Source organism: Puntigrus tetrazona, chromosome 1, assembly GCF_018831695.1.
Source record: "Puntigrus tetrazona isolate hp1 chromosome 1, ASM1883169v1, whole genome shotgun sequence".
Taxonomy (NCBI): Eukaryota; Metazoa; Chordata; class Actinopteri; order Cypriniformes; family Cyprinidae; genus Puntigrus; species Puntigrus tetrazona.
The window spans coordinates 9406747-9427977 of record NC_056699.1 but is presented as its reverse complement, the minus strand read 5'-3'; the positions used below and the strand labels follow the sequence as shown (position 1 = coordinate 9427977).

At 35.2% G+C, this 21231-nt stretch overlaps 1 protein-coding gene across 1 annotated transcript in view; it reads left to right on the top strand.

Annotated features, from left to right (window-relative positions):
• Positions 1 to 20818, top strand: part of LOC122347442 (zeta-sarcoglycan) — a 223399-nt gene extending 202581 nt beyond the window's left edge. The window contains exons 7-8 of the mRNA XM_043242763.1: positions 4791 to 4914; positions 15882 to 20818. Of these exons, the coding sequence (XP_043098698.1) occupies positions 4791 to 4914; positions 15882 to 16079 (322 nt within the window). The 3' untranslated portion in view covers positions 16080 to 20818. The remainder of the gene's footprint in view (positions 1 to 4790; positions 4915 to 15881) is intronic.
• Positions 20819 to 21231: the final 413 nt, after the last annotated feature.

The following is a 21231-nucleotide window of genomic DNA, read 5'->3' as shown; positions in this document are numbered from 1 at the left end:
GTTGTTGTATATTATCAGTATACGATTTTTTAATTTACATTAGATATTAGATATTCTCGATTGGCGAAAGCAAAATCACTACAAGACTGTAGGACAGAGCACTATATAATACATTTTAATATTAGCACATAATCAATTGTATAAATCTACCAAAGCAATCACAATTTGTTCAAAACAATGAGAAACTGCTTTAATGATGTGCACAAGTGACTAGATATTGTGGAGGTTGAACAAGTAGTATGGAAATGTAATTTCTCATCTGAGAAAAGTGACTGAGAAAAAATGTAACTAATAGATAATTTAATTATAATTATAATATATATATATATATATATATATATATATATATATATATATATATATATATATATATATATATATATAATCAGTTATTACTAGTGAGCATTTTTTTAAAACATTTACACATTTCACTGAAGCTTGGCTTTTTAAGTTTACATCTTTTTTTATGCATATTATTATTTTTATTTAAAAAATAAATTTGGTAATTTAGTATAAATTGTATGAATAATGTCATAATATATATTTTTTTGTTTATTGTGAACATTATTTTTAATAATAATAATACTTTTTAGCTCTATATTTGTCTCAATCTTTTCCATTTTAGTTTTACTCTAATGTCTTGTTTTGAAGCGGCCCTGTTGTGGTGACTTCCCAAGACACATGGTCTCACTCGAGTGAATGATATTCTTCAACAGGAGTGAAATGAGATACAATATCGTTCCTTTATTCTTGTAACCCCCTTCCTCGTCACAGCAGTGCTGGCAGTAGACCCAGTGGGCCTACCTTATTCCTACTTCCCTCTCTGACCATGGCGGTCCCCCAGTTCTATCACTATCGATTAAATTATCAGCAATGGATGCGCACGGGCATGAAATTGCTTTACGTTTTCTCACAGGGTCTTGCTGCCAGCCACAATTTCCCCAGCTACATTTCACACAGCAGACAGGGAGGCTGCAAAAAGTCATTTTTGACCGATTCGAGGATTTGTCAGGGAATGTTGAGGACAGGAAATGGGCCATTGGGCCAAGAGCTCAGCGAGCTATAAAGGAAACCCACTCAGAGGGTCAAGAGCTCCAGTGAACTTTCTTGAAAGCCTTATTTTTGGCCCCATTATCTGCAGTGTTGTGCTTCAGATTTATGCACTTAAAGTTTCTGCAATGAAACAATTGTGATGATAATTGTGTTATGTAAAGCAGCGAGGTCTGTCTTTGCTTCTCCAAAACTTACTTTTTAAAACTTTCTAAATGAGTTTCTTAGAATCCCCTTGGTTTTATCCTATAACATCATGGAGCCCAGTAAGCGAGAAGCTCACAGAGAGGAACTTTAAAACTCAGGAAGGCTTGAAAATGTCAAATGCAATGCTTTTCTCATCTTTGGCTTTGGCTGATGTTCATCTACCCATGGTACAGTGTCATTCATCAATCTGAAAGGCTGCAACCAAAAGTAAATACTTAGAAAGGAACATGAAGTCAAAGGTTAGCTGTTGGTATTGAGCTGCTTAATGTCGTCATTGGTCTTATTCTCAAAAGTCAAAAGTCAGTACCCAGCTTCTGTAACCATGAGCATGTTGGAGACATAGTGATAAATGATGCGTCGAAGAGCACAAAACTCATGAGAGGAGAAAATCTCATTTGGTGGCTTATTGTAGAAAAGTAGGTGTGTGAAAGTAGGGAAAAAATTTAATAAAAATCTATACATAAAAAAAGCATTTTTACTTTTTCAAAAACAGTAAGTTTTTTATTTATTTAATTATTTTGTATTTTGAATTAACTGTATACTGTATAACAGAAAATTCAAGTACACATTACCCTTTCAAAATGTACTATAAGATGGTGATATGACTGACATGAAGTTTTGTAACTTATTTCTGAGTGTATGTGTATCAATGCTGTGTGTAAACGGTACTAATACTTTGGCATTTTAATCAAAGAAACGACATCCATGTTATGTTTACTCACTGATCTAGAGCTGAAATCACAGATTTCTTTAATATGACAAACTGCAAAGACCCCTAGCATGAACTTGCAGCTATTTACACATCTAAGTCACGTCAAAAACACATCATAGAAATTGCCTGACATGTTGTGACAGTCAAAGTCAGAGTATAAAAGGCAACTTTAGAGTACCATAAGATTTTCAAATCGTAAGAATGTAATCTGATTTCAACCTCAGACGCTTTAGAACTCTACATATGTATTCATATGGCATACATGCACAACATTTGAGTCTTGCTGCGAATGGTGTCCTATTGAGCTCCAGCTTCACAATGTGAATCTAGCAGACGCATTATATATTTATCGTAGTAATATTCACTGTTGAATTCTTACACTTTTTTCTTACTCCCTTGGGCTTTTAGCTTAGCAAAAACTGCTAGTCAGAGCACCACTTCATAAATGTATTTTGAACAAAAGATTAAACATTTGCAAGCAAGAAGAAGCCAAAGGAGCACAAACGTGATGTGTGTAAAATTTGAAACAGTCATATTTATTTATTGCTTTTCATATGACTGTAACAAATATCCCGACGCATAAATTTGTCAGAGTGGCAGAAAAGGTCAAGATGTGTGTTTGAATGGGTGAATTTGCTGGCGGAATAATGAATAAGGCAGATAAGAGACTAAAGCAGGCCTCTCTTATCTTCCATATAAACTCAAGTCCACTCTCTGCACACTTAAGATATTTTGTTTTGCTGCTGAATTGCTTTGGAGCATGCTGAAACAGAAAATCAATGGTTTGATTGAGTTTTTCTTTTCAGAAGACAGGGGATCTTACAGATAGAGCAAGACAGAACAAGGAAGGAATGAAAAGAGTAAAAAAGAGGGAACCATTAAGTCAATATATGCATTTCTGTAGTGTCATTAATTACATAGTGAATGCTGTTCTGTATTCAGTCACCTCACCTCAACACTGATGGATATTGTTTGATGCTACAAATGCATTAGTATGTTCAAGGAAAAAGGTTATACAAAATATATATGTACTGTGACGAGTCGGCTGCCCCTCCTCTTTATTGTCACCATCACCCCGTCCTTTATTCGCACCTTCACCAGGCTCAACACGCACCTGAAGGGGATTAGCCTTGTCACCGATGGATATGGTGTCCTTGATGGACTCACCCGCCGTCCGAAATGCGTCGTGGGATTAGTATCCCACTCTGTTCAAGAAGCCGCCGCCGCGCCCGGGCCAAAAAAGGGGAGCGCGTCGACCGCCGGACTCGCCCCTTACCTGGACCCTTAACACGGCCTCAACAAAATACACCAGATCCCCTTTTATTTGGACACTTTTCCCTGGACACTTTATTATTTTGCTTATTATTATTTTGTCAATAAAAGCCTCTCCGAGGCCTGATACAGTACCTTATACAAAAAAACTTTGAGATGAGTATAATATTTTTAAAGAAATTCATATTTTTATTCTGAGTATGCGTTCAATTTATCAAAAGTGACAGTTTAGACATGTGTAATGGTAAAGATTTCCATTTCAAAGACATTCTGTTCCTTTGAACTCTCAGTAAATCAAAGAATCCTGAAAAAGCGCCATATCCACAACAATATCAAGTAGCACAACTGTTTTAAAATTAATAACGATAATCACGTTTCCTTTTTCTAGAGCCCCAGAACAGCATACTGTTACAATAATAATGTAACCAGTAGCCAAGTAGTAAGCAAACAGCAATTATTTAAAGTGCATCTATTATAGGTTTCTGAAAACATGCAGTGTGTAACACAGCTCTGGGGAATGAAATTATCATGCAAAGTTTTAAATATGAAAGTGCACTGTGTATAAAGTTATAAAGCTGCATAAAGTGTTTATAAAAAGGATATTCTCTCAAAAGAAAGAAATGACTCTGAATCATTTAAATGAGTCCCATTATTATGAAACATTGGCATATTGCTCGCCCACTTGTTGTGCATGCAGACCTGGGAGAACTTGATTTTTGTGTGTCTGAATGAAAATGCTAATTCATTATTTGCCACTAAGTGCCACTTTTGGAGAGGTAAAAAGTAACTCTTTCCCCTTTGATTCCAACTGGCTTTATTCCGCAATGTAACAATCCCTTTTTATGATTCAGTCCAGATCAATAAAATCAACTCGTGTTCTACATTTTGGCTCATTTAATTATTATTTTTTTTTGCTTAGGAGAAACTCCACTCCAACTCCAAGTAAAAATAAGATGCACACTTGCAGTGTTTTAAAGATGGTAGATATTCAGCATTGGACAGTTCATTCAGTTATCTCCTTCCCTGACAATTCTCAGACTGATTATTTTCTTCTAAACACGGTCTCTCTCTTTACAATCTGCACATCATTTGTCTCTCACAAGTCTCATATAGCACTAAATAGAGCTTGAATGTGAAGCCCATAATTAGTCTGCATTGTTTGGGAAAGTGAAATGTTCCAGCTTTGTTATACTAAATATCAGCACTCTTGAAGTGCCGCTTGGCAAAAAAACAATGGGGTTTAAATGAATAAACTGAACCAGTATGAAGGCTGAAAGCATTAAACTTACAACAAAAATAATAGTATTAAAATAAAATACACCCTGATTTAGCTAGAAATACCAATTCTTTAAAATACAGATGTTAAATTCCATGCAAGGACCTAAATCATTCAATCACTTTTTGAATGAATTTAGTGTGAACCATCTGAACTCCCTAGAATGAATCAGACATTTAGCATGGTTTTTACTATTATTTGTTTTATTGAAAGCTGTGTGTGCATTAAAAACAGTTTTTTGATACTTGATAAAAGACTATCTTCTTCTAACAGGCTAGAGTCCCCGACGAGGACACTGACACTGGAGGCTCCAAAAGGCGTTGAAGTCAATGCAGGAGTAGGGGAATTCAAAGCTTCTTGTAGGAAAGATCTTACTTTAGAGTCTTCAGAAGGAGAGGTGAGTACTGTATGTGAAATTGCACTATATTTACTGTTTTAACAAAATTGCAACCAGCATTCCTAAACATAAAAAAACAAAAATTGTTCTATGTTTTGTCTTTACTAAACATAGTTTTAAGAATTCCAAAGCAGGGTTGAAAATTCACATAGAACCCTTATATTTACACTAACATTTTCTCTCAGCAAGAAAGAAGTAAATTGTTACAAATATCTATTTGAAATCATATTAACAAATTAAACTAAATTATAATGTATATTAATTAAAGAGATCTGAAGAAAATAAAATGTGACTTTAAGCAACAAACCAACAACAACAATAAACAAACAAAGCGGCACGACTCTTTTAAGCAATGAAAATATATATTTTTTTACTGTATTTTCCATCAAATAAATATGGACTTGGGGAGCTAATATTTAAAAAATCTTACCAATACCAAGCTTTTGAATGATGTAATATTCTAATTGATCTTTGGCAGCAACATCTGGTGTGTACAGTAAAAACATGAAAATGCATAATTAGTTGTGTGCATTTTGTATAAACAGACCGTGTTTGTCTGTTATCGTGGTTTATGTCAAGTGCACTACTGTAACTCATTTCTCTAGCATTTAAGATTTAACTTTCTTGTTTTCTGTCATTTTGGTGAGTACTTCTGACAGCTCAATTCATGCTATGTTCATCAATTACAGGATTATTCATCACACATAGTAGACATGAGTTGATTCTTGGCAATATGTTAGCAATTTACTTCAAGTGTTGTGTGTGTTTTATTTGTTGGTGTTTCACTTTCTCTTGCTTATGTTCACATCTGACGGTTTCCTGTCACAGTTGCAGATTTTACAAAGATAGTTTAATTCTGTCATAATTAACTCATGCCATCTCATTCCAAAACATTAATCATCTTCAAAACACAATTTACGGTATTTTTAACCATACCTGAGATATATATATATATATATATATATATATATATATATATATATATATATATATATATATATATATATATATATATATATACAGGTCTAAGCACTGCAAAGGCAAACTGAGGGGCTAAGCATGGCATGGAGCATCAGGCCAAATGCAACAATGAGTAATTGGAGCCATTTTAGTATGACTTTAGTCAAAACAGCTTAAAATCATAAATACAACCACTAGTTATATAATTTACTGGCTTATCACATTTAAATTGGTGACGCTGTTATCAAATCAATGCAGTGTGTTGCTGTGTTATGCAAAAATGGTTTGTCTATCAGCACAAAATCCATATCAGAATGGTCTGAAGATGATATGATTCGATTTTGGTGTAAATCAGACAAACGATCTAGGAGGAGTTTGACAAAATAGGTTTTTAAAATAACTCAAAATGGCAAACAGGGAATTTGCCTGGCTATGGCAACATCGGTATCACTGTTCTCAGCGTAACCCGAGGAATCTGTTAACACCAGTCTCATTGCGATATGCAAAATTAGCATTTATTTGAAATGTCGTTATAACTTTTGACCACAAGGTGACATCTCTAAACTCTTTGATTCCTTTCAGGTCATGGTATTGATGGTACACACAATGTTTTGTAATGATACACCATTGCATCCATAAAATATAGCACTGACTTCCGACTTTGTTTTTACATATATTTATTTATTTGCATTGATTAAAGTTTACATGTGACTAAAAGCCTATTCAGTCTATTCACCACATTAAGCAATTAAGAATACTTAAATGAAACCACTTATTAGGATGTTTTTATTAACCTTTTGAGAATTTTGATTGCTAGATTTTTAAATGAGGAAAATAAACCTACCAGATATCATCAAAAGCATCCTGATTTGCATTTTGAAAATGAACAAAGGTCTTATGAGTTTGGAACAACATGAAGCAAAGTGAGTAATTTACGGCAACATTTTCAGTTTCCGTTCGTTCAGTAATGAACTAACACTTTAAAACTTTAAAAAGCAACATGTTTCAGTCTGGTAGTCTGTTACAGAATGTAGTTACATATCAAGTCAGATTTTATCAACAATTTGTGCAGAATTCCCAGTACATCCCAAAGGCTTCAAATAAGTTTTCTTCATCTCAATTGCATCATTACGGTAGAGCATGTACTGTACTCAAGAGCTCTCAAGTTATCACATCTCACATAATGTGTTACATCTTTTGTTAAAGTGGTAGATGTGACTTCAGTTCAATCCGGTCAGATGTAAGTTGGTTCATGTCCTCAGTAATTGGCTCAACCAAACACCTCCTAACTACTTTAGATCTCTCTCCTTTCCTTGTTCCTGATCTTGATTTGCCTCTCTGTTCTTCATCTTTCTGTTTTACATTTATCTGTCTGCATCATTCGCTGTCTACAAGCCTAATTCACTGTCCGGTATAATTGCAGTGTTAGTGTAATTCCATGAGCACCTTGAACATGTTTAGATTATCCATGCTCACCGATCCCCCCTCCCTTTCGTTCAAATTAGTGCCGCTATGTTGGGCCGTCTAGCTTTCCTTCTCCTCTTTTCTCTTCCTTTGTCTCTCTCTCCTGCTCCTATCTCACTTTAGTAACTGCCCAGGCTATTTAATTAACTTCCATGAGTCCAAGTCATATATCACACTGTTCTGTCACCTATTTGGGCTTTTTTTTCTTCTTTTCCTTCTTTCGTGCCTGAGATAGCAGGATGGTGCTGTGAGGAGTGAAATAAGAGACAAAGTGGTTGGTGCGCAGTAAGGGTGATTCTCAAGCTTACATCATTTCTTAAAGGAATTGGTAAAGCGAGAGCTTCAAAAAGGATGCAAAAACACAATAAACATGAACCATATGACTTGTGCGCTGTATCCCAAGTCATACAATAATTTTGTGACAAATAGATGTAGTCCACTTAGATTTTTCCAGTTCATGTTTAATCTACGGATGGAGATAAGGATTGGCTAGATTTGCAAAAGAATGATTTATCATTGTAAGCAATGGTGTTTAAATGTTACGCTCTGTCATTTTTTTATGTTTCTGACAGACATTTCTCATGCTCACAGTTCTAAATTTATTTTGGGGAAAAAGTCATACTGTTATGTTGTGAACTATTATTATTATTTATTCCTGTGATGGCAAAGCAAATTTTTCAGCAGCCATTACATCAGTTTTTTAGTGTCACATGATCCAAAAAAAAAAAAAAAAAAAAAAAAAAAACACCGCTTATTGCTATTACCAATGTACAAACAAATACTGTTCCTAAATAAATGTCTTTTACTTTTACATCAATTGAATGATCATTCTTGTTAAATGAATCAGAAATCAGGCTTGTTCATTCAAGCAGTTAATTTATTTATGAATTGGATCAACCAGTTCATTGAAAAGATGAGATTCAAAGAACCATTCATTATCAATCTCTCATGAACACGCTATAGAACTAATGTGGGTGCCAAGTCTTTCAGTAAATAAAGACTTTTTAATCTCACCGAGCTATTTTATGGCTGTAACGACCTTTTTAAGACTTTTTGAAAAGTTTGCATGTTTTAAAATTTCTCATTCTGAGTTCAACTAAAGAGTCACGTTAGAATGACATGGAGTAAATAATGACTGAATTTTAATTTTTGGGAGCACTGATCTTTTTTCTTTTAAGTTTTTTTTCTGTAATGTTGTTGTTGTTTTCCTTGCTTTTGTGCACTCTCTGTCTCTCTCTCTCTTTCTCTTTCTGCCTGTCTTATGAACAAGCTCAGTAATTTAGAACAAATGCTCATATCAGCACAATCCCATCCTGTTTGCCCCCGTCTCTCCCTGTAATTCTCCAGAGGGACGAGATGCTGAGAATAGATGCCTCTGTCAATTTGGAGAAGAGAATCAAGTGCATTAGACAGCTGAGACGAGAAATCAAATCAATGTTGTCAGCAGCCGACTCTTAAGAGGGCAATGTTAAAAAGTTTGGGGTGAGAGAATTAAAGGGGAATGGCTGACTGGGTCCATGTCCTATTGCTTTTTCTCTTCCTCCTGCCCATTAAGATCAAGGGAAATGAGAAGTGACTGCTGTATGTGCTCTGATAGCTCTCGTGAGAGTGACAGAGGGAAAAGAGACCCTGAGTACAGTTTCTTTAGTTGAAGTCATTAAAGCTTTGTATTGTAAAATTAAAAGATTAAACCTATATTGCAGCATGACCTTTGTACTGGTTTTGGGCACTCTTAAGCTAATATAACTGGGAGACCATTTTTACAAAGTGAGTTTAAAAAACAAATTACATTCCAGAGGTGCAAAGGCTACCCGAAAACCATACTTGATTACAAGTATAAGTATCTTACAGTGAAAGTCACAAATTCCCATATATCTTGAGTAAATGTCTTTATGTATCAGATTTAAACAGAATTACTCATACTGAATGTAAGCTCAAAGATGCATTAGTCCTCTTAAAGACATGCAGAATAACAAGAAATGTTGATAAGGGTGAGGAGAACAATCTAAAATTGAATGTCTCAGTTAAGCTCAAGTTCTCAAGTCAATTAATATCCTTTACAGGTCTCTTTGGTATAACGGATAGAAAAAAAAAAGTCACTGCCTATGCTTGCTCTCAATTGCTCTCAAGATTGGGTGAACAATGGCAAAACTGACAAGATACAGTGCCTTCGATATACTGTAGATGGCGATACAACTGATTGCAAATACAATGAAAAAAAGCTTGACCTTAAACTTTTGAATCGCAGGGTGTATATAGATGAAATTAGATTAGACAGCACCTAAATGAAATTTTTAACGAGAGTCTAATTCAATGATTCCACAACCATATAAAAACAGTTATATGCAAATGTCCTCATGATTACCCCAGCAGAGCCCTCAACTAGTTTCCATTATGACTAAACACCATCACATCATCACCATGCATGAAATGAAGTACCTACTTTGTTGTTTCGCTTGTGTTACATGGCAGCTGCGGAGCCTATTATAACCCCCATTCTCTCCACCTGAACACTCCCTCTCACTTCAGCCAGCCAATGAGGCAGTGGATATAGATACATATGGTGCCGACAAGCCGAGGAGACAGGGGAGCTGAAGCAGGCATATGTACGCTAATGTTTCATTTGTTTGTGCAAAGCTCCAATATGGTGTCCATTTGAGACCAGCCCTTAAACCCATGCATCTTAATAAAGCCACTAGGGTGTGCGATTGGGACAAAGTAACGAGAGAAACGCTCCTAAACTAGCACCGCCGCCGAATCAGACTCATCTATCAGCGGACAAATCTATCAGATGCCCCGTGGTGGAGGAGAGATCCTACGAGGTTAATAATCCAACAGCCAAATTACTGCCAGCGGTTTGTTTTGCCCCTGGGTTGTTTCTGCGTGATGGTGGCGAGGTTTTATTTTCTATTATACTGGAGTATGGAGTCCCACGACACTTCTCTCTGCCGTGCTTAGAGGTGCTTTTTCTAAAGTGCGGCTCTACAAAAAAAAAAACGGTGGAAATTTAGTTTTTGGAGCATTTTTATTTGTGCCAACTCCATTTGGGCTTATCCGTCTGTTGCTCTCCTCTCAGAAGTCTTTTGTCAGTAATATACAATTCTCTTGTTAGCCATATGGATGTTTGTAAAAATAAAACTGTTGTGTTTGATGTCACGTTTTATTCTAATCAGCACATTGACTGTAGGAATTATCCATTAAGAGAAGAAAAGCAAGGCCTTTTGTGGATTCTCTGAAGTTCCAGTGATGTATGTGTTTTTTTTTAGTAGAGTAGAGAGAAAAATATTCTGTGTGAAAAGTTTCTTCCATGGCATCAGACTTTAAACCCCTCTGTTTTGGTGCTGTAATCTTTATTTTAAGAGCCAAACCACATCCCATGGAAGTGTGTGAATGTAAACACCTTTTTGAAGTGTGTTAGAATGCGTTTCATAATGCAACACGCAGTAAACATTAAACACAACAAAGGTGCACATTAGCAGGCATCAGACATTAACTCTTTCTGCAGTATGGTTAGTTTTTACTTTTAGGTCAACTACTGTGATGACGGAGTAATGTTTTGCTCCTGGTGGGCATGTTATATAAAGTTTGTTGAACTTTTGAAAAGTTTATAGCTAGCTACCTAAATAATAACACTTCTGGTTTAAAGGTACACTGTGTAACTTGGCATTCTAGTGGTATGTGTCTTGCAGAAGAACATTGTAGCTGGAGCTCAACAGGTCTAAAATAGTCTGAATACAAACACTTATTATGGGCATACAGTATTATTGAGGATAAGACCAAAAACAGCTTGGATGACAGATTCATGAGTGCTTAAGGACATTAAATAGTGCACCTTTAATGGAACAAATACTTTAAGGTAACAGAATTTCCTTAATCAATTAAGATATAAATGCTCAAAATTGCAAATGGACAGTTGTATTAGCATTAATTATATAAATTATTAATTATATAATTAATTATATCTATCATTTATTTTGTGTTTAATCTATCAGATGTAATCTATATAACGTAATATATATATATATATATATATATATATATATATATATATATATATATATATATACATACAGTTTAATTATTAATCTAAAATAAAAAAATATATAAAAAAATATATTAAATCACTAATAATCATTATCACTATTTTGCCGTTATATAGTAACAATTACAATAATATTTTTCCTCCTTTAATTTTACATGCACTTGCAGAGAGTTTGTTTAGAGTAGCATTTATGGTGACCCATGAAAAATCATAACGCTACACTTTACATATTTACATATTTACATATTTATATAATTGCGACTTAGTCTTTATGATTTCATAATTATGGTTCACCATATAGTGTAAATAAAAGAATAATAATAAAAAATACATAAATAAAAAAGTTACTGGCCTTTTATATGTATAAATACACTAATTGCTTAATTTTGCATATTTGTATCGTGGGATGTGATCTAAACATTATCAGAACTGTGCCTCTGTAGAATAATTGCAATGAGCAGTATGCGGCCCCCGGGTCCATAAACTTTTATCTTTGAAAAGTCCAACTATCATTTTATATTAGTAAATCCAGAAGTAAATGAAACGTGCGGCAACTTCACGCTAGGACTGTGCGATTGTCACGCTCATAGAGACAAGAACAAAAGAGATTGAGATCAGAGATCTTGGCAATCTGTCTGTGTTTTATAGCTTGCGACTCCACTCATCTCCAGAGCGTAATGGAGTGTGCGGCACACACCAATGACCTCATGAAATCTGACGGGTCACCTGTATGTGTTTCTATCCCCTGCCCTTCATTTACTTCTCACCATCCTCCACAGCTTTAGCTATCTTCTCTTTCCTCGACCTGTTCTCTTTCATTTACTTCTTCTCTCCTCCAGCTGTGACATGGGAGAAATCATGCATGAAAAAATGTTTGGACCGGTTATAATTGGCCTTCCCTACATATATAAACATGAAAGTTTACGCACACACATTCCCTGATAGCGCTTCCAGAACTGAAAGAGGTTTGTAAACAACACACTAACTGTTTTTGGTTTTTTTTTTATCTCATGGTTGACTGACAGTAATTCATACAGACACTTTCATTTGGGGCGGGTGCCATCTTTAATCCTCTCATAAGATGACCTAAATGACTTCCGTTCCGACTTCTTTCCCTTGTCTCTATCCCTCTTGCTCCCCCTGGATGGCCCCCTGTCCCTCGCTCTCATAGTGTCTCTCAGTAGGGGTCGTGATAGCTGTCAGCAGGTGGTATCATTAGCCATGCCGCATCTTAGAAAATTCCGGAATTCCGTCTCTTGGCAGAAAACGGGAGAGTGTTTAAAATGGAATTGGATTTGAGGGTCCGTTTTGGGCCAAGGCGGCACTCACCGGTATTAGGTGACACAATGCATGAGGACATGTCGGCTAACCGCATGCCAAAATAGAATTTCAGTAATTTGGCAGTGAAGGGGATGAAGTGATAAAAGCATTTAGAGGACAAATAATATGTCCTTAAAGTGAACCGAGAAAGAAAGACACGTAACGAAAGGGATTACGGTTTGGGGAGGCACTTGAGATTGTGATTAATATAGTTAATCGTGAAGTACAGATGAGGACATTTCATTTAATTAAAAAAATGAGTACATTTTTTAATAGTTGTTAGTAGTAATGTGACCAATCACAGGTGTGCAATGGCCCAAAAAAATATTTGGATACTTTTGGACGCTTACAAATCTCTGAATTTATGCCCTTAGATACATATAACAAGTGGCACCTGCAAATAAATGATACTAGAGCTTTACTCAGAATTCATTTCACATTTTAGAGCCTTTTATCATTTGTTTTTAAACAACTGGTTTCAAGGTCATTTGTTTGTATGATGGAGTGATGCACTAGACGTTTGGCAACCGAAAACAGCAGAGTTAATCAATTTTGGTTTTGGGGGCCAACATTTTTGATCAAAACAGTGTTTTTTTTTGGACTATTTCAGCATCTATTTTCATAGCTTCATTTAAATAACTGTTATCAATGAAATCTTATACAATTAGCCTTTTAGTCTGTGCTGTTTTCAATTGATGCATCAACAAAACTTCACCATACATTATTTGTAGGTTGTGTCTGCCATCCAATAATCGCAATAAGCTTTGATTTTTGTTACTGTGGATATGACACGAATTCTCAGCTTTCAAATTCAGCCAATTTTATTGTGAAGTGCAAATGCTAAATTACATCTTGGTGCTCTGTAATGTGACGGACGGTAACAGACCGCTGTAACTAGAAAATAAACATGTTATTACTGAAATGTGTCATGTAATTGCTGTAACTAGCGAGGAGCAATTTGTTAAACGCATGCACTATATTACATACTCATATAGGCTATTTACTGTAATTACTTATTATTATTTCATAATTCCACAGCCCTACTAAAAAGAAAATAGAATCCAATATGTTTCAGTATGCATTAATAGTGAATCCATAATAAGAAGAAAGCAAGAATCGTCAGCCGAGGGAATATTCGATGTCATTCTAGCTACGTGCAATACTTCATGGATCATAAAGTCACTGTATATGCTTGTCAACCCCTCGAGGATAATTGCAGATGTGAAATAAAGTGGGCTTCCAGTGGGCTATATTTTAACCTGTACACTGCAAAGTGTTCTGAAAAGCCTTGGAAAGCATTCCTGAATGTAGACCTTGAACCCTCCATCCATTTTAATTAACATTTTTTATTTTTGTGTTTGCATTTATTTATAATGACCATGATATAATATATATATATATATATATATATATATATATATATATATATATATATATATATATATATATATATATCATATGTCCTGATCTTACTCCACTTAGAGAATCAAACATATAGAATTCTTAAAATGTCTTTGCCCGTATTTAAGGCTGGTTGTAGGAACACTACATTACTCGATTTGTATTCTGTCAGATATGGCAGTTCATCTGATGACTGCGCGCGCATGTCTATTGTATAAAAATCAAGTTCACTTTATATAAGTGTTATATTAAAGTTTGCAGGGCACTTGGAGAGAGCAGAATGAAAAACTGACGCAGCAAAAGGCAAGAGAAACAAACAATGAGAAACATAGTGAGAGACAGATAGGGAAAGTGGCTGTGCGCTGTCCTGCTGACAGCAAAGCATCATGGGGCTTGTTTGTGCAAATGTTTATAGAGATATGCCCTGTCAACACCTCAGATACCATTACTTACAGTAATTAGTTCTTCCTTGTTGGTTTTTTCTCTCTCTCTTCCTCCTTTGTTTTTGTCACTCTGCTGCAGCGTGTGAGTTATGGTAAAGATTATTTGGCCGTTCCTAGCTGTCAGAGCCAACAGACTTTTTGGAACTGATAAATACACAAATCAACGTATTTATAAATCAAAGGACAGGCAGGCTTTTAATGAAATGTAGTTTATATGATGTTCTCACTTCAGGTCCATATCTGGGAATTACATTTGTGTCCTTCAGGAAGAATTAATGTGTCAAGATTTTGCCATGTGTTGTGTCATAATTTTACACAGCCAGCGCTTTTAAAGTTTGAGCACTTTTATGTCCCAGAGCTTACTTTTTAGTAAAACTAACTTTATAACCTTACTTAAACATTTTTTTTAAAAAAACACCTTCAGGAGTTATTTGTAGTACTTTTATATACTTACATACTTTATATGCATTTTCCTTTGTTTTATCTGGAGAAAAGCAATGACAGCAGTTAATCTAAATTAATCAGATAAATGGAAAATTAATTGCACATCAATTTGGAACCCAAAGGTTTAAGGTCTTAGCTGTTAAAGTAAGAAAAAAATTGAATAGAAAAAAAACCAAATCATATCTGGAAGTATTTTGAGTCATCCTAGAATTTGCATATTTACATATAGTCACGCAGACTGCTGGCATGAATGCATTTACACTGCAATAAGGATTACATAAATAATTCTTACAGCTGAATGATTTTGAAAAAAGTGGAATGATTTAATAAAGATTGAATGATTCACTGAATCAGACATGCATGTTGTGAATTGTTGTATCTTACTTTTTTGAGAGAGAAGTGACAAAAAAATCTAAAAGTGTCTACCTTTTACCTTTGGGCCAAGGAGCGACCACTGAGTATTTTACAAAGATCTGATGCCCCTATACTTGCAAACATTAACAAATACAATGTTTCCATGCTGACCAGTAAAAAAACTCTGAATCTCATCTTCTGGAAGCTAACCACTGAGTTTAGAACTTGCAAAACTGAGAATACTGGCCTTTTGTGTGCAACAAGCATCTGATAGTCATTGAACAGACTGTATGGGTTCTCTGAAGCTAGATAATGGTGTTGAGGAGATACTAAGCAACATTGAGGACATCACTGTTTAACTGTATGTCTCACATAATGATATAGCTTTTCATCAGTGTGATGTTTTGATATGAGTAAATGCAACTTAATCCTAAATTGCTATTATTATGTTGATTCATCTGAAGTCTTTGACTATAATGTCTGTCTTCTTGTATTCTTTACTCTTTCCCTTTTCTCTCCTCACATCTCCTCCTCTCCAGATCTTTCTAAACGCAAACTCAATCCGTCTTGGAAATCTTCCACACGGGAGCGTGGACCCTTTGCTCGGTCCAGGGACCACGTACCCCAAACAGACTGTGTACGAGGTGTGCGTATGCCCCAGCGGCAAGCTGTATCTGTCTCCTGCAGAGAGCTCTTCCACCTGCCAGACCACCAACAGTGTGTGTCTCTGGAGCTGAGAAAGGTGGGTGGGCCATGGACCACCCAGCACCAGAAAGGCCTTCCTTTACCTTTCCACTCCTGCTCCTTCCCTTCCTCCTCCTTCTCTGATCTCTTTTCTTTCTCAATACATATCTGTTACGCCTTTCTTTTATCCACCTATTCATCCAGGTGTCCATATCTCCATTCATTGGTCTGCCTAGTATCCATCCATCCGTCCATCCATCCATCCATTCCTTCATCTATCTATCTATCTATCTATCTATCTATCTATCTATCTATCTATCTATCTATCTATCTATCTATCTATCTATCTATCTAATCTGTCTGTCTGGCTAGTTATCTATTGTAAAATCTTATGTACGCTCAGTTTGTCTGTCTATCATGAAAGCATCTCTTTCTTTCTCTCTCTCTCTGTCTGTCTGCCTTTCTAGCAAGTGTTAGTTAGCTTTTTATCATAAAAAACATGTGTCTGTCATTTCGTCTGTCTAGTTATATAGCTAGCTTTTAATCATAAAAACATCTGCCTGTCTGTCAGTCTAGCTAGTTAGCCTTTTATCATGTTAGCATATGTCTGTGTGTCCGTCAGTCTGTTTATCTAGCTGGTTAGCTATTTTTATTGTCATTTTTGTTTTCATAAAAACCTCTATCTGTCTATCTTTCTGTCTGTCTGTCTGTCTGTCAGTCAGCCAGTCAGTCTGTTTGTCTAGCTAGTTTTTTCTCTCTCTCTCATTAAAGTATCTGTCTGTCAGTGGGTCTGTCTGTATAGCTATCTACTGTAGCTAGCTAGCTGTATATCACGAAAGCATTTGTCTGTCTAACAGTCAAACTGTCTAGATATCTAGCTAGCCTACAAATTTCTGTCTGTCTGTCTATCTGTCTATCCATCCTTCGGTCTGTCTGTCAGTCCATCACCATTTCTTTTCCACATTGACCGTATAACATTCTATCCCTTTTTTGTCATTTTTCTTTGTCTTCCTCTTTCTCTCGTCTATTATCTTCCTCTTTCAATTTATCCTCTTTCCCATCTTCCTCTTCCCCTTTGTCCTCTCAAGCAGAAATCAGGAATCATTAGGCGTATCTTGGCTCGGTTGAAGCTGCATCTTCCCAATCTGTAAATGGAGCAGAAACTCTTGTTTTTTTTTTTTTGTGTTTTGTTCCTCTTTTTTTTGTATGAGCGTCTGACTCAGTGGAGGATTGTGAATGTGTGCCGGGACGCTGGACTGCACTCGTGAATGAGCACACACACGGCGACCTGCAAACGAGCGTGTGTTTTTCTAAAGAAGATACAAAGGTGCCTTTGCTACTGTTAGTAAAGCACATCACCTGCTACTCTCCCTCCACGTGCAGTAAGACTAAACTCCGCTAGGAAAACTGACCGAACGGACCCTCTCCTCTCTTTTAGTTCCTTCATCAAAAAGACACTATGATAAACAGAAAAGAAAACAAAAACTTACTTTCCTCTTGGATGTTTCTTTTTTGGAAAAAAAGCACAAGATTATGCCATGTATATAACAACATTAATAAATAATAATAAAAAGAGAAAGTTTATTTTAAGAATTTTGTATTCAAGAATGCTTGATAACATTTCTTTTTTTATTGTTTAGGTCTCATGGACATGTTTACATGTACTATGGTGAGTTAATGTTAAAAATAATATTGTTTTTCTTTTTTCTTCTTCTTTTTCCTTCTCATTTTTTTTTTATATATACTCTTGACCTGTTATCAACCAAATTCATTTGTTGGATTGTATTTAGTTCCTAACTAAAATTGATCCTGCCAGTCAAAAAGAGGTGCCGTAATCTTTTCCCAACTCTATGGCTTTGTATTTTATTTGATATCATTGTGTGTGTGTGTGTGTGTGTGTCTTTTTTATTCCCTCCACATGATGTAGTGTAAAAATCAATACTGCAAGCTTATTATTAATCATCATTGTTACATTATTTACTGTTTTCGGTGTTTCGGACCATGGGCCACTGCACTTGGGTAAATTAAAATATGATTTAGAGCGTTGTTACTGCAAAAAGATTTTAGAGTGAATGAAAAGTAAACTGCCAATGTGGAATAACCTTTCATAGTTTTTGACCCATTTGGAATTATTTGCATTTGAAAAAATGTATTAATGCAAGAATAGCTCCTAAAATATAATTTCATAGTAATAAATTAGGTGGTAATCGAAAACAGTTTTATTAAATAAGCAACATGCACAAAATTAGGAGCCATTCATGTAAAAAAAATCTAATTCCAAAGAGGTTATCACACTTATTGTACAGCAGTAATCCAATAACACTTGTGTTTATGGCTGTCATCAACTTCATTATGACACATGAAACATTGTCGTTTGAAAATTTTGACAGAAGTTTTCTTCACTTGCGAGAGACATAACAAAGTATGTTTGGCAATAGGAGTTAAAAGGTGAAAAATAAAGTGATTATGCCTGTAATAACTGAAGTATACCTCTAAGTTCAAAAAAAAAAAGAAATCTAGGAAAGAAGATATCCACATATGCCCTCATAAATGTCCAAAATATAGAGGAAACTCTAGAGTAACACAGAACGGGCTAATGTACAGTAGTCTGAGGTGCTTAGCATCAAAATAACTGTTTATTTATTTTTGTGTTTACGTTCTGTAGGAGAGAAGATTTCTTAAGAGAAAAACAAAGATATATTTTCTTATAAATTCTATGCAATGTGTTTGTAAGATTGCTGTGAGGTTGGAGAATTATTCAGTTATATAAGAGGTCAAAAATAATGTCCTAGATTTTCTTTTCATCCAGTATTACGACACTCAAATTAAACTGGCTCATGAAATGAGTTTGAAAATAATTAAAAATAAACATGAAATGATGAACACATGCAAATATGTTTGTTTGGGATATTAAATATCTTTATTTGGGAGATGAAACCCAGGCACTGTCTTTCTCTTCGTCCGCTTCCCATGCTGTTTCTCACCGATGTCAGAGTCCATGAGGAGTTGATTTATTTTCTGTGAAGAAAAGTAAGGACATATGTCGCTACATCTCCCTGTCTCTGTCTTTTTATTTCTTTATTTGCTGTCCATTTTCTATCAATGTTTGACTAGAATGGAAAGAGGCAGGCAGAGGCAGTCTTTGAGGCTTTCGAATCAAATTTACCATGAAATAGAACATCTTCATAAAAGGATGAGGTCAGTGTTTTGGTTAGGACTCACTCCTCTGGCACCTCTACTCTCATTTGGAAAAGCAGAGAGGTCTTATAAAGCTTATGAACTCTGAGAGAGAAGCTAAACATCTGAGGAGAGCGAAGGCCATAAAAAACGATTCATTCTTCACTGTATTTTGTGCTCATAAATTTTGGCCCACTATTAAAAACGTGTTTTGAGTGTAAAACAAATACCCTTCTGGGGTTTTTTTTGCTTGTTTGTTTTTTTTTTAAACACATGTACTTTTTTTTCAGTCGCTGCACTTTATTTACCCTTTACAGTATGTGTTTTAAAATGAGATTTGAAGGTGAAATATGATTAAATCTGTTTCCAAGGGCTTTGAAAACAAACTTTGTTGAGTCTTGAGATACAGGTTCGTTACAAATTCAGTGTGAATTTCATACTTATTGTTTAATACCATCTGTACTACAGTGTTTGGATTTTGAAAATGATTAAAATTAAAAAAAAAAAAAAAGAAGAAAAGAAAATAGCTTTCCTAAACAATGAATAACTTGTCTAGGACAAAACAGCTTGTTCGCTGAGTTCACTTGGATTGAATAGCGTCTAAGAAGATTGCCTGAATTTAATTGTAGTTGTATTCTACTCTAAATAATGAATGTTTATGAGACTTCTCATTGGCATTCAGAAGGGAGAAACATGTTGAATAAAGAGTCGAGAAATAGATGGACAACCCACAGGAGGCAAATTACTGAAATCAAATGCGCACACACACAAACAAACACTTTACAGTTTTCACTTCACTGTATTACTGTTATAGCTCTCTTTCTTTATTTCTTTCTTCATGTCCCTATGTCTTCAAGGTCATTTCCACCTTAGTTTTTTCAGTCTTTTTTTTTTTTTTTTTTTTTACTGAGCTAACACCCTGAGACTTGAACAACGTGGACGAAAATGAGTGCGAATGATAGTCTTTACAATGTCACACACTGCCCTATATCGTGTATTTTTTCACAGCTCACACCTTGCAACATTCTTCTATAGAGACTGCGTCTACTAAAAGTAAGAAGGATGTTTTGTCTGCTGAACAATCAGTGCGTTGTTAAACAACGATGTACAATGCATCGAACAGGCTGCACTTCTATCCCTCACATCGTGCTTTCATTTCGGTAAAAGAAAAAAAAAGTCACTGTTGCATGAGGTTTTTCAGTGGAAAAACTTTGACGTGTTTGTAAACCACCCACAATTCACTTCACGCTGTAGAGTTATGTAAAAAAAAAAAAAAAAAACAACACATACTTTCTATGTAAATGACCCTAATTATTGCAGCTTATTCACAAAACTGTTTACCTGATGCAATACATGTGCTGTTACTGCCTGCAAAGACTTTTTGTTTGTTTTTATTTTCTGTTGATCATGACAGCATTCATTTTTCAAACGATGATCGAATGATGTAGGACACCATTAAAACCGGGCGTATATCCAGATATCGAGGGTAGATAAACGTGCTTCTTGCGTTTTCAAAAAAAGTCCATTTTAATGTCTGGCTTGCCAATGTTGTAAAATTTCTACAATTTAAAAGTTTAAGTTTTACATTTTTTTAAAGCTTTAATTGTTTATTTATTCCAAGGATGCATTTGTTTCATTAAAATTATTATTAAGATAATAATACACATTTAAAATAACCGTTTTCTATTTTAATATGTATAAAAAAATAAAAAGTGCACTGTGTGTCAGATCACAGCATGTTAATCCGCATCTGTTTTGTCTTTCTAAAAGTTTTAAAATGCTGTTCGGTGTTCATTTTATCGGGGACAGACATGGAAAAATGGATAATGGAAAAAAAGATGACAAAAGTAATAGACAAAAGAAAAAAAAAGAGATCGCATTAGCCAACAGTAGCAGGATTATTTTGGTCATCTGTAATGGTCTTGGCTGCAGCACTTTCAAGTCACTGAGAATCTTTGATGTCTAACGTAACATGATTCCTGCTGCACATCTGCCGTAATGGCACAGAATAGCACAGAAGCTAATATG